Source organism: Babylonia areolata, chromosome 13 (genome assembly GCF_041734735.1).
Source record: "Babylonia areolata isolate BAREFJ2019XMU chromosome 13, ASM4173473v1, whole genome shotgun sequence".
Taxonomy (NCBI): Eukaryota; Metazoa; Mollusca; class Gastropoda; order Neogastropoda; family Buccinidae; genus Babylonia; species Babylonia areolata.
Window position 1 is genome coordinate 3,971,463 of NC_134888.1, and position 20,821 is coordinate 3,992,283.

Genomic DNA, 20,821 nt, shown 5'->3' on the forward strand with positions numbered 1-20,821 from the left:
CACACTGATGACTTACAAATGAAAACAGGAAAGCACAAAGAGTTTGAAACAGATTAAATTCAGACCCTTATATAGCCACGACTGAGCCCCTTCATGTAATTCTCATTTCTGCCTTGTGATCGAGGCGAAACTGGGTCAGACGACATTGTTGACACGCACTGTTCACGTGAACCGGTCTGAAATGGTTGTGAACAGCAGGGTCATGACAGGGGCCGTCTGTCTGGAGTGAGTTAAAAAAAAAGAAGGTTAACTCACTCCGGACGACTAGTTCTCTCCCTTGCTTTTCCCCACAGATGACCCATTTGTTAGGGTTAGGAAAAAAAAAATCACAAAAAATACAAAACAAATGGTAACTGAATGAAACTCACTGTACTTGACCTACTGACCCCTCTCCTCATGTTGTGTGAACGCCAACCCCCCTCCCTCTTCACTGCTCTCAGAAGCTGAGTCACTATCAGTACCTACTTGCTGGTAGCTTTCTTCACTACTTTATTCAATGTCTTCATCATCCTCATCGATGTTGAAACCTTCAGTTTGAAGCATTTCAATCACTTCAGCAGTGGTAAAAGCCGCTGTCATGATCTAGTTTGCTCCCCAAATTTCCATTTGTATCGCCTGCGACACCATTTTCGATACGTATGCAGATTAGCTTGTCGTGTAGGGTCCTGAACTCGCTGGCTCGCTATGGAATCTGTTTTTACGGAATCTCATGAAGAAACTTTTTATTCGACACTTGACACGTTCACAATGCCCGGTGTAGCTGCGATTTTTATGCTACCCCATGAGGAAAACGTGGAAAAATTTTTAACTGTCCATACCGCTATGGCATTCTGTCGTCCGGAACGCTACCTTACGTCAGGAACGCTATAGCGTTCCATCGTCCAGAGAGAGTTAAAACACACGCTAACACATATCTATCAGTCAATCCAATGCACCCCAAGCCCCACCGCCCTACCACAACTCACCGAGGATGAGCATGGCCTTGAGGATGGCTGACAGCGGGCCGATCTCCACCTCGTTGTGGGAGGCCTCCAGCAGGTGTCGGTCACAGGCCTCGTGGATCATGGGCACCGTCTTGGTGGTGTAGGGCCCCGCAGACTGCTGGGAGGTCAGCAGCGAGGGCTTGAACAGCCGCAGCAGCAGGTGGCACGACAGCCGTGCCCCTGGCTCCGCGTCCTGGTCCCCCCCCGCTGAAAACGGCCACCAGTCGTTTTGATTGGTCGTTAATGTCAGGGTGGTGGGCGGGGTGGGGAGCGAGGTGGTCAGTGTGACAAACGTCCTGTGAGTCAATCACGGGGGGTGGGGGAGAGAGCGTTAATTCATTTTCAGTGGTAATATGGCATAATTTTCAATTGAGTTCGCAACCATTTGGGAGAACCCATTTTTTGTTTTTTACCGTGTCCAATCCAGTCCAGTTCAGTTCAAATACTCAAGGAGGCATCACTGTGTTTGGGGGCAATCCTGGTCCGCGCCCGCTGCAAATGGCCAGCAGTCATTTGATTGGTTGTTAACTCTTTCTACTCCAAGTACGAGTTCACTCATACCACTTAACTCGTACCATGATTACTTCCCCTGTGGACCAGACACGAGTATTCTCATATAACACACTATTCTAATTTCATTTATTCTTGCTTGGTACAGCTGGCGTTCTAAACTGAACCGTTTACAGATTTCGGAAGCATGACAATGAAGCTTTGTTCAACTGATTAAACCAACCATTCTCCATCGATTTTCGCCGTTTTAGTGAACCACCCTGTTTCTTCTGCAGTGGTCTCATGTCGTGCTGGTCCAGGATAGTTGTAGCACGCATGTAGCTGTGGGGTAGAATGAGTCAATTCATTTTCAGTGTTAATACAGGATAATTTTCAATAAGTTCACAACCGTTCAGGAGAACCCACTGTTTGTTTTTCTCCGTGTCCAGTTCAGTTCAGTTCAGTTCAGTTCACTTACCCAACGAGGCGTCACTTCGTTCAGGCAAACCCATATGCGCCTCACCACATCTGCCGAGCAAACGCCTGACCAGCAACGTGACCCAACGTGCTTAGTCAGGCCTTGAGGGAGAGCAAAAGGAAAGGAAGTAAAACGAGGTATAATAGCAAAAAAATAGATATGCAATTAACCCTTTCACCTGCCAGGGAAATGATTTAAATGAAATCTATTTGCCAGAGTTTTTCACACAAAAAAAACTGGCGTATATTTTCAAAAAATTCTGTGTACTCTGTTATCGGAGACAGCCCCATAGAAGTATACATTTTCTGAAAAGGAAAAGAATAAAGAATGCAAAACACATGTTTTCCAATTTTACAAACATTAATCTGGTCATTTACACAGCAATATAATATTTTCTGGATAAACAGATAATAACTGTACACACATATTACACGAGAACAACTACAATTTTGCCAGGAACAACCCTTTTGTTGCCGTGGGTTCTTTTACGTGTGCTAAGTGCATGCTGCACACGTGACCTCGGTTTATCGTCTCATCCGAATGACTAGCGTCTAGACCACCACTAAAGGTCTAGTGGAGGGGGAGAAAATATTGGCGGCTGAACCGTGATTCGAACCAGTGCGCTCAGATTCTCTTGCTTCCTAGGTGGATGCGTTACCTCTAGGCCATCACATCACTCTAGCTTACGTTAGAGACCCAACAGCAACAAGAGAGCAGTGCCTGGGTAAATTCTGTCAGATAATTGATTTTGGTTCACTTGTAAAATAAATCTCGCTTACAGGCAGACAGGACAAAAAAAAAAAAATGTTGGCACCGCACCGTGACAACGCCCTCTCTCTCCTTCCGTAACGACACCGAAATTAATAACCCCCGATTTTCTCACTCAGAGAAAAGATGTTGTTGTGACAAAACACAACACAGAATACAATACAATACAATACTCACATGCCGCTTCGATTTCACCTGCCTCTTCCACATCATCATCATCACCGTCTTCATCATCGTTTTCATCATCCACCTTCACACTCTTGCTCTCCCACTTACGTGCCCACTCCTGATTACCTCGGGGGCAGGCCGCGACCAGACTGGGCAGGGCAATGTGGATGATGAAATCCTGCAGCGTGAAGCAGTGCCGGGCCACCAGGATGGCCGTGAACACTGCGATGCTGTCGTGGATCGACAGGTCCGCAACCTGACCAACACAACCACCACCATGATGGTGAAACCAGGCATGCCTACCCCTAAATCTGCTACTACTACTTTTTGCATCAGTTTGACATGGTACAGTATATGACACCAAAACTGAAATAATGAAAATGTCCCGTATTCTACCCCCCGCCACCCTCCCCCCCCAAAAAAGCTCCAAAGCAACTCACATCAATTTGTGTCAGGACATCGATGAAACCACTGCTCTGATTGGCCGAGCAACACAGGTACTTGAGGACTCCCAGCCAATCGCTGGTCAGGGCGTTGCACTTGGCCGTCACTTCCGCACAGTAGATGGAGATCTGGTTCAGACTGACCACACCGCGCTTCACTGTTACTTGCTTGGACATGCCACAGCTTGACCACAGCAACGACATCAGAGACGTCCACATCACATAAATGATAATAATAATAATGATAATAATAATAATACATAGTAGTATATGAAGTGAACTAATCATTAAAAAAGGAATTATTCAGTGCTTAATTTCATGCAAAAGACAAATCAAAACACTTTCACACCAGTTGCCTTCTTTTTTTTTTTGTGGGCCGCGACTCCAACGTTCACTTATATATACATGAGTGGACTATTATATGTATGAATGTTTTTATCCCAGCCATGTAGGCAGTCATGCTCCATTTTCAGGGGTGTGCACACATGGCACACATACACACAAACAGTTACACACATGAATATTCACACAGACACAAACACACATGGATATACACACACACACACACAAACAGTTACACACATGAATATTCACACAGACACAAACACACATGGATATACACACACACACAAACAGTTACACACATGAATATTCACACAGACACAAACACACACGGATATACACACACACACAAACACACATGGATATGCAGACACAAAGACACATGGATATTCAGACACAAACACATATGGATATTCACACAGACACAAACACACACAGACACAAACACACATGGATATACACACAGACACAAACACACATGGATATACACACAGACACAAACACACACAGATATTCACACAGACACATACACAGATATTCACACAGACACAAACACACATGGATATTCACACAGACACAAACACACATGGATATACACACAGACACAAACACACACAGATATACACACAGACACAAACACACATGGATATACACACAGACACAAACACACATGGATATACACACAGACACAAACAGATATACTCACAAACACACATGGATATTCACACAGACACAGGCACAAACACACATGGATATTCACACAGACACAAACACACATGGATATTCACACACACACACAAACACACATGGATACACACACACACAAACACACATGGATACACACACAGACACAAACACACATGGATACACACACAGACACAAACACACACACACCTGTCAATATCGGAGCACTCCCACTTTTTTTATTTTTTATTTTTTACAGATGGCAGGATGAAAAAAAAAAAAAAAAAGCTGTATAAGATTATTCTTTTACTCTCAAAAAGATCATTTCCCTAGACTTGACCTGCCATATCTCTGTTAGAGTCAGAGCACTAGGCAACTGCCAGAACACACACACACACACACACACACCTCAAGAGTTAGAGCACTGGGTGATCTCCAACACACACATACAAACATACACACCCACGCACAGACACACACACACACACACAAATTGTTTAAGGACAAAATATGTCAGTAATGTTTCTTGCATCTGTGGTGCTCACATAACAGCCGATCATATACCAACCTGCGATATGTTAAAGTCTCACATCCCGGAACTGAAATCATCTTCAGTGTTGACGATCTTCAGCAGTCCATTACTAATGTATGACTTTTTCAATAGTCCAGTTGGTTCGCTGTTACAGTTGTTAGTTTTTCATTAGAAATATGTTATATTGTTTAGTTGGTTTTTTTTTTAAATAATTTATTTATTTATTTTTTTAACAAAACTTAAATCATTCATTTTCTATATGTAACACACACACACACACAAACACACACACACACACTTTCACTTACTCGCATGCGTACACAGTAATTCCCCCCCTCCACCCACTCGATTTTTTTTCCTACCCTCGTCTAATATCACTTACAGTGAAAAGACGTTAAACTAAAGAACTAACACAAACACACACACAAACACACACACAAACACCCACACACCTGTCAGTGTCGGAGCACTGTGCGATCTCCAGCAGACAGTTGCAGACGAAGCTGTAACGACTGGGGGCACTTTCGGCCAGTCTCTTGGTATGGCTCTCTGTCACCTCAAACCTGTGTGGAAACGTTTTGCTGGACATTGGATTTTCCTTCGTTAACACGTGCGTTCACACGCAGAGATGCCAACCCCACCCCCCTGCCAAGCGTTTGTAGGAACAATCAGGAAATTTGGTAGGAATGACGGGCGCAATAGCCGAGTGGTTAAAGCGTTGGACTGTCAATCTGAGGGTCCCGGGTTCGAATCACGGTGACGGCGCCTGGTGGGTAAAGGGTGGAGATTTTTACGATCTCCCAGGTCAACATATGTGCAGACCTGCTTAGTGCCTGAACCCCCTTCGTGTGTATATGCAAGCAGAAGATCAAATACGCACGTTAAAGATCCTGTAATCCATGCCAGCGTTTGGTGGGTTATGGAAACAAGAACCCATACCCAGCATGCACACCCCCGAAAACGGAGTATGGCTGCCTACATGGCGGGGTAAAAACGGTCATACACGTAAAAGCCCACTCGTGTGCATACGAGTGAACGCAGAAGAAGAAGAAGAAGGTAGGAACATTCTGAATTTGGTATGAACACTCCGACTCCGAGCCAAATAATAATAATAATAATAATAATGGGCATTTATGGCGCTTAATCTTACCAAAGCCCTAAGCACTTACAAAAACAAAAATATATATAGGAAAAGTATACTGGGACGAAACAGCACAGGCATCAAGGGACAGTCACCACTTCCACCACGGTTTTGCCATTCTCTTATCACGCACACAACAGACGCACACGCAGAAGGGACACACAAACTGGAGAGGAATGAAACAGAGATGCCAATCAGGATGTGAAAAGAGTAGTTTAATGAGAAGACTTGAAGGATGACAGAGAAACCAAACTGTCACGCTCTGTAAGAGAGCGGACTAGAAACCCCCACCCAGCCCAGCACTAACACCCAGACAACACAAACACAGACTACAACAATCCGGGGTTCACATGGAAAACTTAAATCTAGATTTTACGGTTGAACCCTTTAATACACGTAACAAATATTTTATCACATTCTTATAAAATTTATGTCTAAAAATGCATACGCATCCTACAAATGCACATAAAAGAGCAAAGTATTATATTTACTCAAATATTCGCTCCCTCCTATCTCTCTCTCTCTCTCTCTCTCTCTCATTCACGGACATGAACACAAGACAAACAGACAGAACACAGGTTAGGACTGTCTTTACAGTCTCCTCTTACCTTCCAGAGAGGTACCACTACCCCAAAGCTGGAAGTTCACACAGAGCACACAGAGACCACGACCACTCGGAGGAAACTGATCCCCACTACAAGCGTCGAAATGGGCAAACAGCCCTGAAGAGAGCCAAAGACTGGCACGGCTGCCTCCTCTGACAGTCGCGGGCGAAAAGCCCAGAATCTTGTCATTTGTTGACAAGGAAGAGGCTGATCTCAGTTCAGTGACAGCCTGAACTGAGACCTAGACAGACTGAGTATCTCGTGCAAACCGCACAACCCACACTGCTCTCTAGCTAGATGGGGTGGGTGAACGAGGGGGTTGAGCACTTACTTGTCATGATATGTGACAACAGCCCCCCTCACAAGTTCAAACGAAGATTTGAAACTTAATTATAAACATGTCACACAGAATGACAAACACAATAACACATATTCCCACTGCCGTATCATCCACAATGTCCTCTCAAACAGAGACATGCCAAGACACTGCCCTCCTGAAACTAAATGTAAGGAAAAGGCAAAACAATTACATGAAAAAACAACAACAACATCATCAAAACTATGAAGTCTGGAATAACAGGATGAATTGCAAATTATAGAATTGCCAACCTTACCAACTAATTAGTGGTACTAAAAGATCGATACACATGGCCAGTATACAGCTGCCTCATTCAGGTGTTAACACTCAAACTGGGCCGTGTTCAGATCATATTTCATCCAACTCTGGCAGACGACTGAGGAAGTCAGCACCAATGTTTTCTTTGCCAGGAATGGCTTGCACCCTGAACAAGAAAGGCTGCAACTGTAGAGCCCAGCGCGTCAGTCTGCCGCTGACCGTTTTGGCCCTGTCTAGATATTGCAGCGGTGCATGGTCCACCTGGACGACAAACTCCTTCCCGTAGAGGTAGGGTTCAAACCTCTGAATACCCCACACAAGAGCCAGGCATTCCTTTTCAATTGTGGGGTAATTGCGTTCGGCTGGGCTCAATTTCTTACTGGCACACGCCACTGGTTGAGCACCCATACCTTGATCTTGGAGCAGAAGAGCTCCCAACCCCACGTTCGAAGCGTCAGTCCGCAGTATGAAAGGCTTGGACAGATCGGGGAGACAGCAAACTGGCCTACTGCAGAGGATTTGTTTGAGCTGCAGAAAAGCTCTCTCGCAGTACTCATCCCAGATAACTTTGTTTGGCTCCTTGCTCTTGGTTTTCTCAGTCAAGGGAAGAGCGATTTCCGCAAACTGAGGAACGAACCTCCTGTAGAACCCCACGAGGCCCAGAAACCCTCGGAGCTGTCGTTTCGTACAGGGACGAGGTGATTCTCGGATCTTCGCCATTTTTTCTGCAGCTGGCCAAATTTTCCCAGCACCCACATGGTGACCCAGATAGTCTAACTCCCTGTGGCCGAGAAAACATTTGGAGGGCCGTGCAGTCAGCTTGCAATCACGCAACCGGGAAAACACGCTGCGTAAGAGCCTTAGATGCCGTGTTTCATCGGCGGAGGAGATAAGAACATCGTCCATGAAGTTGTCCACGTCAGGGCTGTTGAGAGGCAGTACTAACTTCCGCATCATGCGGGAAAATACTGCGCCAGCAGTTTTGAGGCCAAACGGCATTACACACCACTGGAAGTGTCCCTGAGGAGTAGTGAAAGCTGTTTTCGGGCGATCAGCTTCCGCCATGGGGATCTGCCAGTACCCCTTTGAAAGGTCTAGCTTCGAGAACACCTTTTTCCCTGATAACCGGGAAAACAGTGCCTCTACATCTGGCATTGGTTCAGCATCAAACACAGTTATCTTATTGATGCGACGGAAATCGACGCAAAACCGTACCTTCCCATCTTTCTTCTTTACGAGGACGATAGGAGAGGAGTATGGGGACGAGGATGGCTCTATCACGCCCATCTTCAACATTTGTTGGACCTCCTCTTGAATCGTCTCACGTTGGGAGTAGGGCAGTGGATACTGCTTAGCCCTAATAGGGGTGTCGGAGGTGAGATTGAGCGTGCATGTCTCGAGGTTCGTACAGGCAGGCAAGTCAGTGAGAACATCCCTAAACCCTCGAGTCATTTCACGAATGGCCTCTTTCAGTGAGGAGTTATCAGCGGCCAGCACAACATCCTCCGGACCTTCAGTTGCCTCCAGGGGCATGAGTGGAATGTCGCGTTCCACTGTCCTCGTTCCTTCCCAGACCTCTGGGTCTTCAATCACAGCCAGAGCCACAGTCCCTCGAGGAGTGCGCTCAATGTATTCTTTCAACAGATTGGCGTGGTACAGCTTTTCTTTCTCGCCAATCTGAACGCAATAATCTGCGATGCCCACACGACGCAGAACAGTGTATGGACCCTGCCATTCAAGTTCCAGTTTGTTCTGTTTGGTGGGGCGAAGGAGAAGTACTTTGCTTCCCTCAGCGAACTGTCTTTGCTTTGCTTTGGCATCAAAATAACCCTTGTACCGCCTTGATGCCCTTTCGAGGTTTTGCTGAGCAATGGTACAGGACTCTGCGATTCTGTTTCGCAGTTCTACCACGTATTCAGCAGCAGTCTGAATTTCTGGCCTCTCAGGGTGGAGCCAGTGTTCTCTGAGGATCTGCATGGGACCCCGTACTGTTCTCCCATAGAGCAGCTCGAAAGGCGAGTAGCCAGTGCTCTCCTGGGGAACTTCTCTGTAGGCAAATAACAGAGCGGGAATCCAGCGGTCCCAGGCTCGAGGTTTCTCGTGCGATAGTCTCCGCAGCATTGCCTTCAAAGTAGCGTTAAAACGCTCCACCAACCCGTTGCACTGAGCGTGGTAGGGGGTTGTGGTCAAGCCCCGCACAGACAGAAGGCGATAGACTTCCTGCATGACACTGCCTGTGAACTGAGAACCACGATCAGTCAAAACCTCAGCAGGAACACCTGTTCGTGTCCACATGGTGAACAACGCCTCAGCCACAGTTTCAGCCGAAACGTGTTTGAGAGCGACAGCTTCTGGGTACCTGGTCGCATAGTCGACCATTGTTAAAATGTACCTGTTGCCCGACTCAGATGAAGGGGATATAGGTCCTACAATGTCGACAGCTACACGACTGAAGGGCTCTGAAATGAGGGGCATCTTGACGAGTGGCACTTTCGGGACTCGACCCTTAGCTACCGTCTTCTGGCATCTGTCACAAGAACGGACGAAACGCCGAATGTCAGCACACATGCCAGGCCAGTAGAAATGTGGGAAAACTCTTCCCTGCGTGCGGTTAACCCCAAGATGACCCGACATGGGGGCTTCATGGGCAAGAAGCAACACTGTGGAACGCAGTTCCTTAGGAACACAGATTTGGGTTGCTTCCCCCCGATGGTCCTTGAACCGCCGCATCAGTATTCCCTGCTTCCTGAAGTACATGACCTCTCCAGATCGTGTCTTTTTGACGGCTTTAGACACAGCCAGCTCCCGAGCTTGACACAGGTCAGGATCGCTATCCTGCTGATGCTCTAGGTCCTGTCTAGACACATGGATCTGGAAGTCCTTGACAGGCAAGGGAGATAACCTTTTAGCCCTGGCAGCTGCTTGGGCCCGCGTCTCCACAGCACCCACAAGACTGGCGTCCGAGTAAACTGGCACGGGCACTGAAGTGCCATTCTCGCGCCAGGCAGTATTGCCAATAAGGACCTCTTCCACAGGAGCCTCCATTACTGCCACGTCTAGTCTGCCTTCCACGAAAGGAGACTGGAAATCTACTCTGGCGATGGGTAGGACAGAGGTGCACCTCGACTCGGCCAGCACCACACGGACAGTCGCTCCAGTGAAAGAATCTGGACTGACCAGATGGCGTGCAACAACAACCATGTGAGCTCCGGTGTCTCGCAAAGCCGGGACTGAAACCCCGTTGACGAAAGCCTCACATCGTGGCGAGTACTGCTTTGCAGCACAGTTAACGCAAAGAGATGGAGGTGGGGAATGGGAACCCTGCTGCCTAAAGCTCGGCTGTGCCACAAGGGAAACCTTCTTCCGCTGGCGGCACTCTTTGGCCACATGTCCAAGTTTCCCGCAGAGGAAACAGGTAACTCCTCTAGTTCTCTCGACACCTCTTGAGCTGTCGCTAAGAGCGGAACTACTTTGTCCAAGAGATGCGGCCTTTTGCTCCGCATGAGGTTTGGCACCAAGACCATGATCTCTGGATTTCCTGGAGGCTCGTGCCTCACTCTCAGCCATCCGTCCCGCTCTCCTGGCACCGACAACCTTCGAGGTAATGCGTGCTACCTCCTCCACCCTATCTGGTTCCTCACGCTTAACCTCACTGACGAGGTCAGGGTTAAGGGTAGCTAGGAACTGTTCCTGAAGGAACAAGTCCCTTAAGTCCTCAGCACTGTCGTAATCGCGACCAGCAGCTGTGCACCAGCGAGACAGACAGACCTTAAGCCTTTCTAGAAATTGGATAAAGGTCTCTTCTGCAAGCTTCCGCATCGATCGGAAACGCTTGCAGTACGCATGGGCATCTAGCCGAAACTCGCGGAGTAAAGCCGCTTTCAATGACTCGTAGTCATGAAGTCGCTCCGGAGGCACTCGCAGACAAGCGTCCCTAGCTCGACCTTGTAACAAGGTTACCAAGCGAGCCGCCCATGAACTTGGCTTCCACTTATTGAGAAGCGCTACCCTCTCAAAATGGGTCAGGAAGTCGTCGAAGTCGTCCTTCCCGTCAAATGGAGCAAGGGAAAACGGTTGGCTTATTTGAGCCTCGACCTCTTCTTGCTTTAATTCCATCTTCCTTTCAAACCGCTGCCTATCCTCCTCATCCCTCTTCTCCCTATACCGTCTTTCCTCTTCCCTATATTCATCCTCCCTGTGATCCCTCCAGCGCCTGTAACGGCGCTCTTCCTCCCTATTTGCGCGCTCTTCCTCCTTAGCAGCAGCATCGACCACAAACCGTGCAAGGGCCTCACCAGTCAAACCCATGTCAGCACCCATGGCTTTGAATTTTGTGTAAGGATCCTGGTGAGATAGAGGAACAGTGTCCCCTTTTCTTCCATCATCAGACAGATTACCTGGGTCATCCTCTTTCAGTTGACCCCGTATCCATCCAGACAAACCTGACTCATCTATCTGAGAAGGAGTAGAGGTACTCGACTTATCCATCTGGGACTTTGACCCGGGAGTGACGGCCGCAGCCGTTTGTCGCCGAGTGGCCATTTCTTTCCCCTTTTTTTTTTTCTTTTTTTTTTTTTTTTTTTTTCTCCCCCTCGCAGAGTGCGAGAAAGGCCAACCAAACTCGGCCAAAATCAACAGCCAAAATCAAGTGCCTGAACAACAGCTAACTTTTTGAACAGGTAAGGTGTCTATCTTAACCTCACCCAAACATTCTTCCAGTGACACAGCATAATTTTAATCAGATATCATATGTACACAGGTAACAGACAAAACGATTACACCCACCCCCCTCCCACTCTAACCTAACGTACCCCGCATCTCCACCAATTTGTCACGCTCTGTAAGAGAGCGGACTAGAAACCCCCACCCAGCCCAGCACTAACACCCAGACAACACAAACACAGACTACAACAATCCGGGGTTCACATGGAAAACTTAAATCTAGATTTTACGGTTGAACCCTTTAATACACGTAACAAATATTTTATCACATTCTTATAAAATTTATGTCTAAAAATGCATACGCATCCTACAAATGCACATAAAAGAGCAAAGTATTATATTTACTCAAATATTCGCTCCCTCCTATCTCTCTCTCTCTCTCTCTCTCTCATTCACGGACATGAACACAAGACAAACAGACAGAACACAGGTTAGGACTGTCTTTACAGTCTCCTCTTACCTTCCAGAGAGGTACCACTACCCCAAAGCTGGAAGTTCACACAGAGCACACAGAGACCACGACCACTCGGAGGAAACTGATCCCCACTACAAGCGTCGAAATGGGCAAACAGCCCTGAAGAGAGCCAAAGACTGGCACGGCTGCCTCCTCTGACAGTCGCGGGCGAAAAGCCCAGAATCTTGTCATTTGTTGACAAGGAAGAGGCTGATCTCAGTTCAGTGACAGCCTGAACTGAGACCGAGACAGACTGAGTATCTCGTGCAAACCGCACAACCCACACTGCTCTCTAGCTAGATGGGGTGGGTGAACGAGGGGGTTGAGCACTTACTTGTCATGAGATGTGACACAAACTGCGGAGGGGAAAGAGGGAGCTTATTCCACGAGGACGGGGCCTGGAAAGAGAATGAGCGTTGGCCCACGGTCTTGGTATCAAAGCGCGGGATATGACGAAGGTGAGTATCAGATGAGGAGCGTAACTGTCGCGATGGAGTGTACAGATGTAGAAGATCGGTAAGATAAGAAGGAGCGAGACCGTTCAGGGATTTAAAGCACAGCAGAGACAGTTACAGCAAATGTACATTTTATCTACACGACACACAAACGCTTGGACCGACTTGCAACATGGTGTAACTGCTACGATTAAGCTGATTGGTCCACTCCATGCTGTTTCAATGTAAACGCGCACATGATTAGCTGAGCATCATCAACTGAGACCAAGGTAAGTAGAGACTGCCTTGGCCTCATAATCAATAGATCCAGAGTGTCTAGTTAATGTCACGACAGGAAAGCATGTGACCATGCTATGTACTCGAAAATGAACTTGTCCAAACAATTTTGACCTTCAGAACAAACTGCCATCAAGCGAAACAAAACATGGCCAGATCATAACAGCTGGCATCTCTACACACGTATCATTCACACATAACTAATACACACATGCATATCAACACACACACACACACACACAGACACACACACATGCACCAAATGCCAATTTGGATTACATGATCTTTAAATAAATAAAAAAATCTTTAACATGCTTAAACACACGAAAGAGGTTCACTGTTCAGGCACTAGCAGGTATGCATGTATGCGGACCTGGGAGATGGGGAAAAAAAAACTCTCAATCTTTGACCCACCAGGTGTGCTGAAAAGGGGAAGGGGGGGGGCAGGGGAAGGGGGGGGAAGGGGGTGGGGATCAAACTTGGGTGAGAATCCGGCGCTCCCAACTGGTTATCTGGTCACGGTGCCAACCATTATTATTCATAACTGTCATATCCTGACATGGCCAGCAGAGCAAGGGTCTGAGCGAATCACTGAGAAACTTCTTCTTCTGCGTTCACTCGTATGCACACGAGTGGGCTTTTTACGTGTATGACCGTTTTAACCCCGCCATGTAGGCAGCCATACTCCGTTTTCGGGAGTGTGCATGCTGGGTATGTTCTTGTTTCCATAACCCACCGAACGCTGACATGGATTACAGGATCTTTAACGTGCGTGTTTGATCTTCTGCTTGCGTATACACACAAAGGGGGTTCAGGCACTAGCAGGTCTGCACATATATTGACCTGGGAGATCGTAAAAATCTCCACCCTTTACCCACCAGGCGCCGTCACCGTGATTCGAACCCGGGACCCTCAAATTGACAGTCCAACGCTTTAACCACTCGGCTATTGCGCCCATCACTGAGAAACAATACAATATAATAAAACACACACACACACACCATACTAACCCCCCCCCCCCACACACACACACACAAACAAGACACTGTCCACTGATGTTTTCAATTATGACGGTAGAATACAGCGAATGGTTCACCCACACAACACACATACACATATATACACACACACTCACACACACAGACACACAACACACACACACATACACACACAACACAACACTTACTGTCCCTGGATGTTCTCAATCATGAAGGTGGCATCCAGCGAATGGTTCACCCACACAACACACACACACACACACAACACACACACATAACACAACACTCACTGTCCCTGGATGTTCTCAATCATGAAGGTAGCATCCAGCGAATGGTTCACCCACACACAACACACACACACACACATACAAACACACGCACACACACACAACACAACACTCACTGTCCCCGGATGTTCTCAATCATGAAGGTGGCATCCAGCGAATGGTTCACCCACACAACACACACAACACACATACACACACACACACACACACATAACACAACACTCACTGTCCACGGATGTTCTCAATAATTGAAGGTGGCATCCAACAAATGGTTCACCCACACAACACACACACACACACACACACATATACAAACTCACACTCACAAACACACGCACTCACACACACATACTTTCACACACACACGCACACACATACACATACACTCACAAACACACACACAAACACACAACACAACACTCACTGTCCACGGATGTTCTCAATAATTGAAGGTGGCATCCAACAAATGGTTCACCCACACAACACACACACACATATACAAACTCACACTCACAAACACACGCACTCACACACACATACTTTCACACACACACGCACACACATACACATACACTCACAAACACACACACAAACACACAACACAACACTCACTGTCCCCGGATGTTCTCAATCATGAAGGTGGCATCCAGCGAATGGTTCACCCACACAACACACACACACATACACACACACACACAACACAACACTCACTGTCCCTGGATGTTCTCAATCATGAAGGTGGCATCCAGCGAATGGTTCACCCACACAACACACACACAAACACACAACACAACACTCACTGTCCCCGGATGTTCTCAATAATTGAAGGTGGCATCCAACAAATGGTTCACCCACACAACACACACACACACACACACATATACAAACTCACACTCACAAACACATGCACTCACACACACATACTTTCACACACACACACGCACACACATACACATACACTCACAAACACACACACAAACACACAACACAACACTCACTGTCCCCGGATGTTCTCAATCATGAAGGTGGCATCCAGCGAATGGTTCACCCACACAACACACATACACACACACATATACAGAAACTCACACTCACAAACACACGCACACACAGAGACACACACACACACACACACAACACAACACTCACTGTCCCCGGATGTTCTCAATCATGAAGGTGGCATCCAGCGAATGGTTCAAAGCAGAGGGTGAAGGGGGGGCGTACAGCGTGGTGGTCATCTTGTTGTAGGCCGGCGAACAGCGACAACTGGCCTGTGCAACAAATCAACCGGCGTACGCGCAAGCGAGGTAAACTTGGCTTCAACGGGTCCCGGTTCGAATCACGGTGAGGCCTGGTGGGTAAAGGGTGGATTTTTTCCCGAACGCCAGGTCAACTTCTGTGCAACATCTAGTGCCTGACCCCCTCGGTGTATAAAGCCAAATCAAAATTGTAATCCTTAACCTCGCTTGCGTATGAAAACATACCACCACCCCAAGCATGGGCTACATCGGTAAAGCATAAAAAGTTGCACAAAGATTCACCCCGCGGCGCACTTGTACGTTGTAATAAACGTACTGTAAACCACCGTGTCATACGGTGTGGTGCCAAGTTTTTCACTCTCAAGAGCGCCGCTCGACAACCTACACCTACCCTCTTACAGAGCCTGACCAGCAGATACCCGCCGACTTAGTAGGCCTGTGTGGTAAAGGTTATGTTACCATTAAAGTGAATTTCGATTTAAGTACTAACCCAGGTTCACACTTCTTTCAGTGCTCCTAGTTCGTGCGCACAGGACGCTACATGGACCTCGTTTATCGTCTCATCCGAAAGACTAGACGCTCAGTTTGATTTTCCAGTCAAACTTAGGAGAAAGGGCGAGAGCGGGATTCGAACCCACACCCTCACGGACTCTCTGTATTGGCAGCTGAGCGTCTTAACCATTCTGCCACCTTCCTCCATGCATATGTGGAGGATATGCAGCCCATGAACGCAGAAGAAGAAGAAGAAGAAGAAGAAACCATGCTGTTTTTACCCCCACCTAACCTCAAAGGGACCAATTCCGGGCTGACCACCCCTCACTTCTGAACTCATTCTAACATCACAGCTACATTCCTGCTGCTACTACCCTCTCAGACCAGCACGACATGAGACCACCACAGAAAGAAACATGGTGCTTCACTAAAACGGCGAAAATCAATACAAAAAAATTGTTGATCGAATCGGTTGAATCAAGCTTCGTTTTCATGCTTCCGGAGTCCGAAAATGGTTCAGTTTAGAATACCAACTGTACCAAGAATGAATGAACGAAATCAGAATAGTGTGTTGGTATGAGAATACTCGTACCTGGTCCAAATGGGAAGTTATCATGCTACGAAAACTCATACCTGGAGTTTAACTTACTCTACTCCAGGTATGAGTTAAGTTATACCGTGGTTTCTTGTTCCTGATAACTTGTGGTCCAGGCACAAGTATTTTCGTACCAACACACTGACCTAATTTTGTTTATTCTTGCTTGGTACAGTTTGCATTCTAAACTGAACCGTTTACCGTTTCCGGAGGCATGAAAACAAGGGTTCAACAAAGTCTCCATCAATTTTGTCTGTTTTGGTGAACCACCCTATTCAAATTTTTTCACACACACACACACACACACAAACACACACACACACACCACAACACAACATAACAACACACACACACACACGCCACACCACACCACACCACCACAACACACACACACAAACACAACACACACAAACACAAGACACACACAAACACAAGACACACACACACACACACACAACACACACACAAACACAACACACACAAACACAAGACACACACAAACACAACACACACACAACACACACACACACAACACACACACACACACACACACAACACACACACACCTGGAGGTAGTTGCAGATGGAGAACCAGTCGTACAGCAGACTCAGCATGTTGCGTTCCTCTGTGGAGCAGTTCACCGGGTTGCACACGTTCACCGCCTTCAGTGCATCCATCATTCTGTGACAGCACCGTCCTCCTCACTTTAGTCATCATCATCATCATCATCATCACTTTCGTCATTCTCACTATCATCATCATTATCAACATCATCATCTTCATCACTTTAGTCATCATTATCATATGATCATCATCATTACTTTAGTCATTCTCACTATCATCATCATCATCATCATCATCATCATCATCACTCTAGTCATTCTCCTTATCATCATCATCATCATCACTTTAGTCATTCTCCTTATCATCATCATCATCACTTTAGTCATTCTTATCATCATCATCATCACTTTAGTCATTCTCCTTATCATCATCATCATCACTTTAGTCATTCTCATTACCATCATTGTCATCATCACTTTAGTCATTCTCCTTATCATCATCATCATCACTTTAGTCATTCTCACTATCATCATCATCATCATCATCACTTTAGTCATTCTCATTACCATCATTGTCATCATCACTTTCGTCATTCTCCTTATCATCATTATCATCATCATCATCATCATCACTTTAGCTATTCTCACTATCATCATCATCATCATTTTAGTCATTCTCATTATCATCATTATCAACATCATCACAATCACTTTAGCTATTCTCCTTATCACCATCATCATCATCAATTTAGTCATTCTTATCATCATAATCATCATCACTTTTCATCATTCTCCTTATTATCACCACTTTAGTCAGCACTTTAGTTATCGTCATCATCATCACTTTAGTCATTCTCCTTATCATCATCATCAGCAGCAGCAGCATCACATTAGTCATTCTCACTATCATCATCATCATTATCACTTTAGTCATTCTCACTATCATCATCATCATTATCACTTTAGTCATTCTCACTATCATCATCATCATCGTCACTTTTGTCATTCTCCTTATCATCATAAACAAGACAACACTTCTCATCACCATCATTATAAACAACACTTCTAAAAGCATCATTATAAACAACACTCCTCATTACCATGATTATAAACAACACTTCTCATCACCATCATTATAAACAACACTTCTAAAAGCATCATTATAAACAACACTTCTCATCACCATCATTATAAACAACACTCCTCATTACCATCACGACAAACACGACAAGACTCCCGATTACCATAACAACAAACTAGACAAGAGTCCCGATTACCATCATGATAAACAACACAAACTACTGATTTCCATAACGACAAACAAGACAAAGACTCCCGATTACCATCACGATAAACAAGACAAGACTCCTGATTACCATAACAACAAACTAGACAAGATTCCGGATTACCATCATGATAAACTACACAAGACTACTGATTACCATCATGATAAAAAAGACAAGACTCCTGATTACCATCACGACAAACAAGACAAGACTCACGATTACCATCACGATAAACAAGACAAGACTCACGATTACCATAACAACAAACTAGACAAGAGTCCCGATTACCATCATGATAAACAACACAAACTACTGATTACCATCATGATAAACAACACAAGACTACTGATTACCATCATGATAAACAAGACTCCTGATTACCATCATGATAAACAAGACAAGACTCCTGATTACCATAACGACAAACAAGACAAGACTCCTGATTACCATCATGATAAACAAGACAAGACTCCCGATTACCATCACGACAAACAAGACAAGACTACTGATTACCATCATGATAAACAAGACAAGATTCCAGATTACCATCATGATAAACAATACAAGACTACTGATTACCATCATGATAAACAAGACAAGACTCCCGATTACCATCACGACAAACAAGACAAGACTCCCGATTACCATCACGACAAACAAGACAAGACTCCCGATTACCATCACGACAAACAAGACAAGACTCCCGATTACCATCACGACAATCAAGACAACATCCCCAACACTACCATCCCTACAAAGACAACAACACAACGTACTGGTTGAAGAGGTCCGAGCCCAGCTCCCTGGAGATGAGGATGTAGGAGGTGTACTTGCGGATGACGCCCACGATGCGCAGACACAGCTTGGTCAGGAAGCGCGTGCTGATGGCCGACTCGATCACCACCAGCTGGGCCTCCACCTGGACCAGCATGGACAGCAGCTGTCCGACACAGAGAGAGAGAGAACAGTTCATTTACCGTAAAGTTCCGTCTATAAGCACCAGCCGCCATGGCGAGGTGGTGTCCTAAGTACGTAAAATCAGAACAGGCACCACTGAACACCACCACCGAAGTGACTCAGCAGCAGTGCAGGGTCTCCTCTGGTGTGTGGCCTCCTGGCGACCTAACATCGATGGTTCCCTGTGGACTGCCGATGCTGGAACTGCAACGGACGAACCTGGGTGTGGCCGTGTATGGGGGGAATCTAAATGAGCGGCGTGGGAGTAATGCCACTGAAACGGTGCAGACTATGGGGCAGCGAAAAAACAAAACAAAACAAAACAAAAGTTCCATCTATAAGCCGCGACTTTTTCTCCCAGCTTCAACCTCTGCGGCTTATACGATGATGCGGCTGGACTTATAACGATCCCGGGAGTGTCACGTTCTCGTCTATTCCTTAGCTGCGTGTCGAGTGGGAAACCTGGATGGCAAGTGATGAGAAATCCTTCACCAAAATTGGCCGTTTTTACGATGAGCAAGCTTTGCTGAAGTCCGTCATTGGATCCTGACAGCATGGGGAAAAGTAAAGCAGCCCACCATTTATCTGCCAAGCAGATGCCTGACCAGCAGCGTAACCCCACGCACTTAGTCAGGCCTTGAGAAAGAAAAAAAAAAGACAAACAAAACAAAACAAAAAACAACAACAAAAATATATATATATATAATAATATGATAAAAAAAATTTAAAAATACAAAATAATAGATAAATATATAAAAATACTACTACTACTACTAATATTTATAAGGCGCAAAATCTTGATTAAGTCAACTCTAAGACCACAGACAGAAAAAAAAAAGACAAAAAAAAAAAGACGGACAACACTGATGATAAATAAACAAATAAATGTAAAACATGCAGACACACGTTCACACATACACACACACACTGAACCATCACCTGATAACAATGTTTTGACACAGCACTGACAGCAGCTGTCACACAGACAGCACAGTGCACACTTTATCTACATAGCTCTCTGAACCATCACTTGATAACAATGTTTTGACACAGCATCGACAGCAGCTGTCAGACAGACAGCACAGTGCACACTTTATCTACATAGCTCTCTGAACCATCACTGGATAACAATGTTTTGACACAGCAACGACAGCAGCTGTCAGAGACAGACAGTACAGTGCACACTTTATCTACGTCAGTACTCTGAACCATCACTTGATAACAATGT

The 20,821-nt window shown here is 45.9% G+C and overlaps 1 protein-coding gene across 1 annotated transcript in view; it reads right to left on the minus strand.

The window, feature by feature from the left end:
• Window positions 1-20,821, minus strand: part of LOC143289318 (mediator of RNA polymerase II transcription subunit 12-like protein) — a 107,732-nt gene that overhangs the window by 35,196 nt on the left and 51,715 nt on the right. Inside the window, exons 19-25 of the mRNA XM_076598317.1 lie at window positions 19,413-19,576; window positions 17,354-17,468; window positions 15,591-15,712; window positions 5,340-5,450; window positions 3,327-3,468; window positions 3,013-3,142; window positions 966-1,190 (exon numbers count right to left, since the gene is read on the minus strand). Of these exons, the coding sequence (XP_076454432.1) occupies window positions 966-1,190; window positions 3,013-3,142; window positions 3,327-3,468; window positions 5,340-5,450; window positions 15,591-15,712; window positions 17,354-17,468; window positions 19,413-19,576 (1,009 nt within the window). The remainder of the gene's footprint in view (window positions 1-965; window positions 1,191-3,012; window positions 3,143-3,326; window positions 3,469-5,339; window positions 5,451-15,590; window positions 15,713-17,353; window positions 17,469-19,412; window positions 19,577-20,821) is intronic.